The 13,274-nt window shown below is 47.4% G+C and overlaps 1 protein-coding gene across 1 annotated transcript in view; it reads right to left on the bottom strand.

Annotated features, from left to right (window-relative positions):
* LRRC20 (leucine rich repeat containing 20) overlaps window positions 1-13,274 on the bottom strand; it is a 146,227-nt gene that overhangs the window by 74,055 nt on the left and 58,898 nt on the right. Inside the window, exon 2 of the mRNA XM_006888978.1 lies at window positions 11,766-11,915. Coding sequence (XP_006889040.1) covers window positions 11,766-11,915 — 150 coding nt within the window. The remainder of the gene's footprint in view (window positions 1-11,765; window positions 11,916-13,274) is intronic.

Below are 13,274 nucleotides of genomic sequence, written 5' to 3'. Positions count from 1 at the left end.
CCAACACCAAAGCTCAAAAGCATCAATTCTCCTTCTATCCTCCCTGGTCATTGTCCAGCTCTCTGATGCATAACAAGTGATTGAAAAGACCATGGCCTGTACCAGATGCACCTTAGTCTCCAGAGACAAACTGTTGCTCTTCAGTACTTTAGAGAGGTCCTTAACAGCAGACTTTCCCATCGCAATACGTCTTTTAATTTCCTGGCTGCTGGTGCCAAGAGTGTTGACTGTGGAGCCAAGCTGACTAAAGCTGTGAACAATCTCAATCTCTTCACCATCCATCCTGATGCTGCCAATTGGCCCAGTGGTGAGAATCTTTGTCTTATTGACATTGAGCCTCAATCCATATTGAAGGCTACAGTCCCTGACCCTCAGTAGTAAGCACTTCAGGTCCTCCTCAGTTTCAGCAAGCAGGGTTGTGTCATCTGCATAACGCAGACTGTTGATAGATATTTCACCAATCCTGATGCTGCAATTCTCCTCATAGAGCCCAGCCTCCCGGATGATCTGTTCTGCGCACAGGTTGAAAAGGTATGGAGACAAGACACATCCCTGGCACACGCCCTTCCCAATTTTGAACCATGCAGTGCTTCCTTGCTCTGTTCTGATGACTGCTTCTTGGTTCAAGTATAAGTTTCACAATTAGCATGAACAAGTGTTCTGGGATTCCCATTCTTCTCAGAGTCTGCCACAGTTTGTTACGGTCCACATAGTCAAATGCCTTTGCATAGTCAATGAAACACAGATAGACATTCCTCTGGTACTCCGTGCTTTCAGCCAAGATCCATCTAACATTAGCTACAATATCCCTGGTACCAAGATCCCTTCTAAACCCAGCCTGAACTTCTGGCAGTTCTCTGCTGATGTACTGTTCCAGTCGTTTTGGGATAATCTTCAGCAGAATCTTGCTTGCATGTGAAATCAATGACTTTATTATTTAGGAGACAGTTTTTGTCAAGGATATATTTGAAGATTGACTTTTTCATGTCTTCATTCTGTTGACCCTGGCAAAGTATACAGTAGATATTAATCATCACTGCATATTTCTTGTCACTGAAATGAATCTTTGCGTTTATAAATACATTCATTTTAAAGCTGTTTTTGTTTCACAGTTGTGACTTTATTTCTTACTTTAAATAAATAGGTAAAAGTAAATTAAGTGAAAGCCCTTTATTAGTGGAATAACAGTAGAGAAGTTAAAAGTACTTTAGATTTGTGTTTAACATTCTAATGATTCCATGTTTACTAGAACATGGGAAATCATGCTTTGTGTGAAGTGGGGGTCGTTTTATTTATTAATTTCATTTCTTTAATGGTTTTACAATTATTCAAAATGGTCTATTTAATCTGTGTTGAGTTTTGGCAGTTGGTAGTTTTCAAGGAACTGGTAGTCTACTTCTCCTAAGATGTTAAATGTATATCAGTAAAACTGTTCACTGTCAACCTAGTGGGTTCTGCATGAATCATTTTGGTCCTACAAGCCCCTCCCCAGAGAAGGGCGAAGAGAGCACATTACCTGAGAGCCCCTGTCAAAAACCAAGTCCTGCTCAACTATGGGGATTTCATGAGACTCAAAATATGTACAAAGTCCCAGCAAAGACATCAGCATGAAACTCCCAGGTGGCCAGATCTGAGCCCCAGGAGGACAGAAGGCCAGGAAAAAGCCTGGGATTACAAAGGATAAGACATATTCCCAGACAGGAATGAGGTAGTCAGGCAGGAAGACCTCTCTGCCCCATGATGGGTCCATTTCTCAGCAGGTCTGGATCACATCTGCTCCTGTACTAGTACCCTCAGATGTGCCCAACCTGTCCGCTTCACATGCTCCACTAATCTCTTACGCACTGAGAGCCAGTGAAAACAAATTTAAAATTTCTCTTTGGCATTAATCACCACGGGGTTGCCCAACTGCCTGCCTATGGGGATGAGTGTGACTGTGGCCCCGGAATCCAAGCTGAGGTTGCATGTGCATCTGTATCGCATGTGTGGAGAAAGGTTGGGCCAGGCAAATCTGCCCACCTAGGAAGGTGAGGGCTTGAGGATCACTGTAATTCTGCCCTCACTGCGATTCCGTGTGCAGAGACAGAGATTTCCATGACTGGACATTCTTCTGAGTACTTGGTGAGAGACGGTCCCAAACACATCAAGCCCCAGCACCATCACACCCCATCAGAGCCATCCTTCATTAAGCACCTTCTATACACCAACACTAAACAGCACACCCTTCACACATTAGTTCCACTTCCACAAAGTTCCTGTGGAGCGCAGGCTTTCCCATTTCTCAGATGGGGAAAACTGATGCCTGGAGAGAACTATTAGTGAGTGACGGCAAGGCTGCTGGCAACATGTGTCCCCCCCCCCCCCCCGCCCCCGCGAGACACCCCAGGAGCTGCTTCTAACTCAGAGAAAGATCAAAGCAAGGGAAACCGCTGCCTGAAGTGCAGAGCTCCAAATGCAGCCCAAGCCACTCTTGAGGTGACAATGGCCACACTGCTGCCCTGGGGCTTATTACTCCTCAGAAATGCCAGGCAGTTTGGGGTCCTCTGATCCCAGAAGGATCCCACTGAGGAGGGCCCAAAGTTTCTTCCCATTCTATTTTGCCAGGGTTCAAGTCAAACAACCTGAAGCTCCCAAGACTGACCACGGGGCTTTAGAAGAAAAGCTTGCTTCCATTCACTCCCAAGATGCTCCCCAGCACACCAAGAGAGAGCTTGGCCATAATGTTTCCTTATTTATTATCCCTGCGATGATTTCCGATTCTGTTGAATGGCCTGCTCCTTCCCACAAGTTCCTCTTATCACTTCCCACATTGTCCTTTATCTTGGACGACTTCCAAGGCTGACTCAGAGGCCTGAGACTCACACCGGAGGGCCCTCTGATCCCATTAAGTGACAAGTGTAGCCAGCCTGTGGTAATTATGTAGCTGGCCAGCAAGAGAAAGTGCCCACTCCAAAAATACCTGCCTCTAGGATCAATCAAGCTCCAATCACTACTCACAAATGCTCTGCAGAGTCAGACAGTGGGGAGGGGACTGGTGTCCCCTCCAGCACCTATGCTCAGGGCTCATACGACCCTCACAGATGGGTGAGGAAAAACAGCTGAGAGTCAAAATGCCACAAGGAGTATCCTGCCTCAAGGTGGTTAGAGGGGAAAGAGGAGAAAACACTCATATCACCTAGTCCACCACAGACTCAAAATGAAAATCATTCCTTCTCTGTGAAAAGAATAAGGCAGCACTAATTACACTGACATTGACCAATTTCTGAGAGAGACTGTCAAGCAGAAAAGGCACCCTGCAAAGTAGAGAGCATGCTCTGTTCCATTAAGAAACCAGCTCTGCTGGAAACCACAATCCCAACACCACCACACCACTCTTTCTAGCTGTGTGACCTTGGGAAGGTCACTTGTGTTCTCTCTGCCTCAGTTTCTTCACCTTAAAAATAAACAAACAAACAAACACCACACAGCAACATCACCCACTTCATAGGATTGTTGGGAAGATTTGTATTCTTTTATACTTCTTTAAAGGCTTCCGAGAACGCTCAGCAATGTGGGCTACCGCTCTTGTTACGTGCCATGAAGCTGGGACTCATAGCTGATCCTCTGGAAGGTTTTCAGAGGCTGCAAACTGCACACGAGGAGACAGCCCATCTTTCTCCAGAAGAGAAGCTGGTGGATTCAAACTGCCTGCCTCTGAATTGGCACTGCAACTCCTTCCCCACTAGGCCACCAGAGCTCCCCACTAGTAAACACATTTATCTTCCTGGAGGCATGGAATATCCCTCTGGAGACGGAACTGGTATAAAGGCATTCCTCTGAGAAAAGGAACTGATGTTTGGGGACAGGAGGAGAAAAGAGCATGCCTTTTCCCTGTACCCCTCTCTAACCTGGAATATTGTAATGTGTGCATCTATTAAGTATCTATATCCATCCATGCTGGAGAAGAGTATTGAGAATACCATGGACTGCTAGGAAAACAAACAGATTTGTCCTGGAAAGGGTTAAACCGGGTGACTCCTTGGAGGCAAGGATTCTGAGGCTCCGTCTAACATACTTTGGACATGTTGTGAGGAGAGACCGGTCCTTGGAGAGGGACATCATGCTTGGGAGGGTGGAGGGACAGTGCAGGAGAGGAAGGCCCTCTACGAGGTGGACTGATTCAGTGACTGGGATAATTGGGATGGGAGTGTCAGAGACAGTGCGATTGGCACAGGACAGAGCGGAGTTTAGGGCTGTTGTACATAGGGTCGCTATGAGTCGCAAGTGACTCGACGGCACATAACAACAACAACAACATCCATCCATGCATCAAGTAATACTCATTCATCGCTGTCACATTAGAACCAATTCACAATGACTTCCCACTGGATTCTCAAGGCTGTAAATCACACAGAAGGCCAGTGTCTTGTCTTTCTCCCATGATTAAGCAATTATACTATTAAAATAGAGGAGCCTGGTGGGACAACAGTTGAGTTCTTTGCTCCTAGGTGAAAAGTCAATGATTTGAATGCACCAGCAGCAGCTCAAGAGAAAAAGAACTAGAGATCCACCTCTATGAAGATGGCCGCTGTGGAACCTTCTGGGGCAGTTCTACTCTGTCATATATGATCACCACGAGCTGTAAGTGACTCAACAGCACCCAACAACAGCAATATTAAAAAGAAATAGGACACATTGTTTTTTCAAATGGTGTTTTAGAACTTTACAAGAAGTGAGAACATGAATAACAGCTAGAGATCTGTAGGATTGGGGTGTAGGAAGGACAAGAGGGGATGGAAACTTTTTCCCATCTCAAGTCAGGAAAAACAGAAACCTGTGCTTTTTTATAACTTGGAAGGACATGAAGGGGAGCTGTCAAGTCCACATCACATGAGGGGGTGGGTGTTGGTGTGGCTCATAGGGGATAGCAATGCCCCCACTGCTTCCTGGTGAGCCCTACTCTCTCAGGTCTCCTGGCAGCTGAATCTCGGGGTGGTGGTGCAGGGTATCCCGGAGTCTGCCAACTTCTCCTGAAACACAGTGGGCGAGATGGGTACTCTCCTACTTGTGGGACCATGAGCACCTCTCCAGGCTGCCTCCACTGAAAACCCACACCAGGGGTGTCAAACCACGTGGCCTCTGTTATGTAACCCTATAGGCCAGATGTCCCTGAGGAATGATGGCAAGAAAGATGCAGGAAGCTGGCTACGTTATTGCCACCTGAGTCCCAAGAAGGAACACCTGACCTCAGCAAACGGGGTACCCGCTATGAATAACTTGGCAGAAGACAAACCTCCCAGACCCCACAAGTCCTCACTGTAGCTACCCCTCAATGCACAAAAAGATGTATATCCTGGACTGAGTAGATTTACCACATCTCCAACTAAATCCAAGAAGCCAATGCCTAGTCGATCCCTGAAAGCTTCAGTGTCAACCTGACTCCTCGACTCATTTCAGGATCTCCATTCACCTACTAAATGGCATCAGTGAAAGAAAAGTCAATCCACTGGACTCAAACAAAAGCTGCACCCCATTACCTTTTTCTTCTTCCAGGACATTAGCCCCTTCTTGATCTACAGTCCCCAGTGAACCCCTCTTCTTCGTCCTTCTGCAGCCTGACATACACCATCCTATTGGTGTACAGCCTCTTCCTGTCCAATCACCACCCACAACTCATACCCAGGGAGAATGGTCACTTGGCTGCTCTGATGTGAGGAAAAGAGACAATCTCTCCACCTGTCTGTATGAACACAGCTCCTTCAACCATTTTCTCTAAGCCTTCGTCCACATTCACCATCATGCCAGATATATCAGAGCAGACCCTCAAAGCAGAAGACACGGTCTCCTGGTCCCATGCAGATGACAAGAGGTAAAACTAAACAATGCCTTCATGTTTCCCTCTTACTTGCTCTGACTGTGTATGTGTTGGGGTGGGGGTGGAGAAGAGCTGTCACTGAATTAATTCTGATTCATGGTGATTCAGTTTGCGTCAGAGTAGATCAGCGCTTCACGTGGCTCATTTTTGAGAAGTAGATTGCCGACCTTTCTTCTAAGGTGCTTCTGAGAGGACTCGAACCTTTTACCTTTCAGTTAACAGCCTAGTATGTTAACCATTCACAACACACAGGGGCTCCAACTGCTGAGGAACATTGCCACATTTTCTCTGGCAGCAAACAGTGGTGCTGCTGTCTGCAGTGGTGAAGACAACGCCACCTGGTGAGCAGTCAGGAGCCACTCACAGGCAGGGCCCACCACAGGGAGCAGCCACAAGCATGAGGGCCTGGGCTGAGGGGGAGTCACACCAGCGCACCCCACCAACTGACTGATGCTGACTGGCATCTCCTGTCAGAGAGCGCTCAGTGAATACACATTTGAGTAAAACATTCAAGAGGCAGCTGCGGCTGCAAATCACAGAACATCACCTCTTCATGCTGCTTGAGGGCCATGGTGGCAGCTTCCCCAAGTCAATGTCCAGTGCAGAGCCCCGAAGGGCAGCTCTGACAGGCGGGCTTGGCCAGCCCCCATTTTCTCCAACCACAGGGACAACAAGTGTCCACAGAAGTACCTCGCCCGGTTCACTAGGGCAGCCTGAAGCTCCTGCCCACTCACTTCTACAACAAAGCTGAACTTGTTGGTCCCCTAGGCTGTGTGAACAATTAACACTCTTGCTGCTGGAAGTTCAAGTCTACCAAGAACCACTTCAGAAGAAAGGTCAGATAGCTACTAAAAACACTATAAAGTATACTTGCACTTGGACACACAACAGGTCATCGTCAGTCAGACTCAATGGCAATTGGCCACCCCTGCTCACCAAACTCAGTCTAGGCACTGCCGATGTGCTCAGCCCAGCAGCTCCTTCCTTTTACCCACCTGCCCTGGCTGCAGGCTTTGGGACAGAAGGATCCCAAAATCCTGTCAGGACCTCAAGAGACATAAACATTGGCCCTGCCCAACACCGGCCGAGCATACAAAACCACGTCCTCTCCTATCACCTGTCTGTTTCTCTCCCGATGCTCACCTTACTGCTGCTTCTGCTTCTGCCTCTTGCACTTGACCTGCCCCATCCCATCTCCTCTCATCCTATCCCACCCCATCCCATCCCATCCTACCCCACCCTGTCCTATCCCACCCCATTCTATTCCATCCCACCCCATCCCAACCTATCCCACCCTATCCTATCCCATCCCACCCCATCCGATCCTACCCAATCCCATCCTATCCCAACCCATTCTATTCCATCCCACCCCATCCCATCCTAGCCTATCTATCCCATCCCATCCCACACCACACCACCCCATCCTACACAACCCCACCCCATCCCACCCTATCCCTCTCTATCCCATTCCACTCCACCCCACTCTATCCCATCCCATCCTACCTCACCCCACTCCATTCCTTCCCACCCTATCCCATTCCACCCCATCCCTCCCCACCCCACTGCATCCCGTCCCATCCCATCTTCCTAGATGTTCCTCCTCAGATCAATCCCTGATGGCACACTCTACCCTTCTGTAACAGTTCAGCCTAGCACTGCTTTCCTACCCATTTCCCCTAGACACATCTCTCATCTTTTCAAAGGATGTTGTGATGGGTTAAGTTGTATTCCTCCTCCTGAAAATATAAATGTGGGAGTCGAAACCCCTGTAACTGTACATGTGACCCTGTTTGGAAATAGAGGTTTTCATTTGTTCTGTTAATACAGCCATGCCAGGGCAGGGTGGGTCCTAACCCTAATCATTTCTGAATTATTAGACTCTGAATAGACACTGAGACAAGGGAGAAAGAAAGATGCTCTGTGAGAACCTGAGTGGAAGACCAGAAACTAGGAGATAGGCTGAGATTGTGACAGAACTGTAAGAAAATAAATTTCTACTGATTTTTTCCCCCCTTGAGTTGTGAAAAGTTGAGCATTTCTGTCTTCTTCATTAGCACCTTCTGGTTTCCTTACTAAAAAAAAAATGACCTTACATGAAAAGTTCAAGAAATATATCCCAACAGTGTAGAAATTGTTGTCTTAACTGTCATTGGATTCTGGTAGAAGTTGGTGTGCATTTAAAGACCTGTGAAACTAGATCTGTTATTAAAGAAATGCTAGTTGATTGTAAAAAAAAATTCTGTTCTACAAAGCCACTCACTTATGGAATGTTCTATGATAGTACCTGACAACTAAGGCAAATGTCTCAGAAACTTATTCATCTGGTGAACTCCTACTCATCTGTCAAAGCCCTATGTTAAGGCATTTTCACCAGGGGTTTTCTGATTCTTCATCCACTGAAACAAAGCAGATTCTACCTCCTCTTGCAACCACAGGACTCTGAGAGATCACATTACACTGTGATTATTTCCATAGACACCTGTTTCCCCAGCGAGGTGACTAACTCTTCAAGTCAAAGATACAATCAACCTTGGGCTGCTATGAAGAGAAGATAAATGAAGCATGTACCACATTTGACATGGAGCCAGGCACACTGTATACCCACAAATTTGGGCTCTTGTGTTATTCTCCACCTGCACATCCTGCTTTGGGGCCAGAATAGCTGCACGTGAAAGATTGTGTTGCACTGAATGGAAAGACCAGATGTATCTCTTACATATCCAGTCTGGCAGCCCAAAGCACTTCCGATGAAAAAATGCTGAATAACTTGTGTTGGGATAAAGTAGGGAGACACGGGGTTCAAGAGGAGGGAGAAAAAGAGCCAAAGGCAGACATCAGGACCTTCGTTCCAGGAATCCACAGGCTGCTTGCCCCTGGACAAATTCCTGCCATGGCCTTTTCCCATCTAACCCTTACCTGTCCAGTAAGGACATAAGAAATACAGAAGCACTTAAAAGATAACCCATCCATCCCAGAGGCGCATGGTTCGAATCCACCAGATGCTCTGCCGGGGAAGGAGGGACAATCTCCTCCTGAACCAGTCAGATCTGATTTGACGGTACATTCACACAAAAATAAGAAAATAAAATAAAAAAATAAAAAGATAACCCATCCATGGTGGGGACACAAGCCTAAAAGATAAAGTCCCCAGGCCTGAGGAAGCAATCTGCAGGCGAGGAGGAAATGGAGGTCTTATCTCCAGCGCTGAGGAGGCGCCACCTTCACCCAGAGTCCAGAAGAGGACACTAGCAGGTGACACAGAACACGGCAAAGCCAAGCCTGTTCATGCAGCCTCTTTAAACACTAAAGGAGAGGTTTTTCTATCTGTCAGTCCTGCGAGGGGCCCATGCTAATAATCTTCATATTGCTCCAGTTTTAGTATATGTGCTGCCGAAGCAAGATTTTTCTGAAAGAGAAGTCTCAACCAAGACTTGGGCCCACAGTCATCTCCAAGGGAGACCTTACTTGCCACTCTTCCTGCCCCGCTCCATCTGCCGCCTCTGTCAAGTCCAAACAGGAGGCCGCTGCTGCTTCCCTTTGTCTGTGACACTGATGGGCGTGGGAAGTCAATGCAGTGTGGGAGGGAGTTCAAACAGCATCCTTCAATGAACTGCTGACCAGAGGGTGTTAGGATAAAACACATTCCCGTGGCCAAAGCACCGCGTGCTGAGGGAGGCGGTATCGATACAAATCCCAGCCCTGCCCGTGGAGAAGGCTTATTCTCTCATCCCACGAGGCACTGCCAGATGTCAAGTCCTTTTGATGGCAGCTTCTATGTCTCTCCCCACGCCACTGCTGCTCACAGGAAGAATTCTTTCCTCCTCCACAGACCAGCACTTTGTCCATCCATGACCCATGGCTCTCACTGGTCTTCATGGAGAGACTCTGCTCTATGTCATCTTCCCCCTGCCGCCAGACACTGGCCTGGAGCATGGCAGTGCTCACAGGCAGGTTTAATGAGTGAAAGTCATCCAAAGGAATCTACTGGCTGATCTCTCCCTCCCCAGACAACATCCCCACCATCCATTTCTCTCTCTCCCCAGAAAACAAATGTCCAATTCCAACTGGTTATATACAACACTAGTAAACCTCTGAGCTACAGTAGGCAGCCCGGAAGGTCAGGCCTGGTCCAGAAGAGGGGCGACCGGCATTCCCATCTGCGATCTACTGCTCTAAGACCCTGGACAAGCCCCTGACCTCTTTCTTCCATTAATGAAGCAAATGACAAAGGCAGTACTAATATTTAATGGGAGAATCTCCTAAATTGATGACCTGTGTGTTAAATCTAGCTGCGCGATCTATTTTATTGGCTTGCTATTGTGAGATAAATGCATAAAAGACCACAAGTCTAGCATCTGTTGAATAAAGGAATCTGAAAAGCTGATCACATTGGCCCATCTTCTCACAAGGCACAGCTGGCTGAAGCTGAGCAGGAGCTGCTCCTTCCAAATAGGCATTTCCTCTCTAGTTTGCCACAGTCCTCACCACTCCCTACTGTCTTGCAGACCATTTTTGTCACTCATTGTCAACATACTTATCTCTTACGCATCCACATTTATAATCCCTGAGCTCTAGTTCTCAACCTTGGCTGCCTGGCTTTAGAGCAAACATTTAATAAATTCCTAGCCCCTGGCTTGTGCATAGACATTTTCATCCCACAGGCTTTGTGGATAAGGCCAGGGGATCTCGTTGCTTAGCCGCCTCCATCGATTTTAAGTCCAGTCAGGGATGAGAACTCCCAGTCCAAGAGGTCTGCCGTCTTCCTGCATGAAGAAGCAGGTGCCAGGACAGAAAGGATGGGGTAAGCAGACCAGGTTGAAAGCACCTACAGACATCTCTGAAGAAAATAAGTCCTGAATTTGGGCCATCCTCATCAGGTCACCTCCTGTCCCCACTGTGTTAGCTTTTCTAGCACAGATGCGAGGAATTCTGTGGACTTCATTCAGAAACAATAGGCAGATTAGCCATTTCTTGGCCCATCTTTCAGACAACCTCTGTACAAGCTGCTTTCTATCCTTGGATTATATTTCCTAAGCACAACACGCCCACTCCATCTGGGCTCTGCTCAATGCCCACACCTCCTCCAGGAAGCCTGTCCAGCCTGGATTCAGCTATATGAGCAATGCTGGCTCCAGCATCTCATATTCCAGCAGTATTTTTTTTTATCTGTTGCTAAAAACAGATCTTTGACACTTTTCATGCCCCTATAAGTCAGAACACTCTAAAAGGTAGGGATTACCTCTCTTACACCACTGGTCCCCTACAGAGTTTCCCACCTCACCATTTCCCAAGCACACACCACCTGCTAGATTGCAGATCTGCCCCATGTGTCACTGAACAGCAGGCACCCTCCCTACAGGATGGAGCAGATGCTTGCTAAGGGTGGAAGGCTGCTGCAGGAGTCAGGACAGCTGCTTGTGCACCTGGCGGTGCCATCTCAGAAGGATCTATAATGCCCACTGCTGGCTTCCTCCCCACCTACCTGCCAATCTCCCCTGTTCCTTGCTCTGTATGTGCCACGCTGAGAAAATGCCAACATTCTTGGCATCTGTCACTGCTGGACTGAGGAAATAAGACGGAAGAACAATGCTAGACTGGGGGACAGAAGACACTTTGATCAGATCTACTAAGAAATAGCTAGTCCTGGGCCTTGGGACCTTAAATACATGCTGGCTTTTTCAGAACAAGAGTTACTCCAGGGTCCACAAGCTGATGCTGGACAGATCTGATTTACTGACCATCCAGAAGTATGAGTGATGCCCACATGGAGGCCACAAACCATACTCAAAGCCTCTCTTGCGAATGACTTCATGGGTCTAGCTGACCAATCACTGGCATTCCCAGACAGGATCAGAGTCTAAAAGCACAAAGGGTGGCGATGCACTCCCAACCTGCGCCAACCAGGGCCTACCTCGGAGCTGACTGAAGGTGGTCATGAACTTGCTGGTGAGGGACTTGAGCTCATTGTTGGCCAACGTGACGAGGTGGATCTGGTCGGAGACATTCCGCAAAACCTTGTAGATGCCGATGGGGAAGGAGACCAGCTTGCACTCAGCCAGGTCTGCAGCCAGAGGACAAAGACAGGCCAGAGTTATCGGCTGCACAGTCCCAAGAACTTGTCCCGAACCCACATGGTCACCAGCCCAGTCTCCCCCAGCCTCCCTGTGCTCCTAATTCTCTCCACTGTGCCAGGTTTAGGACCCCTACCCGCTTCGTCCAGGAGCCCTTCCCAGCAGCAGTAATTCACCCCTGCCCCTTCCTCCCTCATACCTGAACATTCGGAATTTTTTCCCCCTCCCCTCTTCTTTTCTCTGGACAGGAAGAGACCAAATATACCTCTGATCACTACTCAAAAACTTTTAAGATGCAAGTCACCACTCATCAAAATAGGATGCAGGACATTATCTTTGTGGGCTAGCTGAGCTTGATGTTCCCCCAAGAATATGGTCCTGAGAACCCAGGCCCAATGACTCAATCCTTCAAGGCATACACTGGGATTTTTCCCAATATTCTCTATAATAGGTACCAGTTGAACAACCATTCACTGCCATGTCCCTGCAAACTCCACCAGTCCCTCTGGAGTCATCAAAGACACAACAGAGCAGACACAGTCTTAAAAGACTTTATGATACTCTCCTTCTTTGCCAACAAGCCATTTGCATAGGCTTTGTAGTCTGACCTTCTTCCCTGAACTGACACTCTGAAAGCAAGTCTTGTACAAGAAGCAGCAGGGAAGCTCCTGTGGAGAATCGTCTGACAGTTGCTCAGGCAGCTGACTGGACTATTATTATCACTGCCATTGCCATAAAGTCAGTTCTGACTCCTGGTCACCCCATGTATCAAAGAGTAGAACACCTCCATGTACTTTCTTGGCTATAATCTTTATGGAAGCAGACAGGTAGATCTTTATTCTGTGATGCTGTTGGATTGGTCTGAACAGCCAATTTTTAACTAGTGCTTGAGTACAAATGGACAGGGAGGATACAAGTCATTCTCAAATACCATGTGGCCCAGCAACTCCACTTCTAGATATACAACGAGAGAAATGAAAGCACATATCCACCCAGAAACTTATATGTGAACGTTTCATTATTCAGAATAACCAAATGCTTTAGCAACATCTAGGTCAGGTCTCTGCATCATAAGACCCAAGGCTGAAGGGTAAAAGAATAAAGACAAGGTAAAGATTTAAGTAAACATTAGCATGTGTACTCACAGAAACTACAGAGAAGTACAGAAGGCCAGAAGAAGGGGACACTGCAAGCTACAGTCCTAGAACTTCCATCTCAATGGATCTAGAACTTCCACCACCACCTGACTGTCACGAACATTTCAGAGAGGTCCACCTTGCTTCTACCTAGCCATTCCCTATTTTCATCTGTCATCCTGTAGCTATGACACAATTATCTTTTTTAAAAAG

This window comes from Elephantulus edwardii, unplaced genomic scaffold, assembly GCF_000299155.1.
Source record: "Elephantulus edwardii isolate Elephantulus edwardi_28Jun2011 unplaced genomic scaffold, EleEdw1.0 scaffold00074, whole genome shotgun sequence".
NCBI classification, from domain to species: domain Eukaryota; kingdom Metazoa; phylum Chordata; class Mammalia; order Macroscelidea; family Macroscelididae; genus Elephantulus; species Elephantulus edwardii.
Note: the sequence above shows the minus strand (reverse complement) of the source record. Positions and strands in the feature narration are given on the sequence as shown.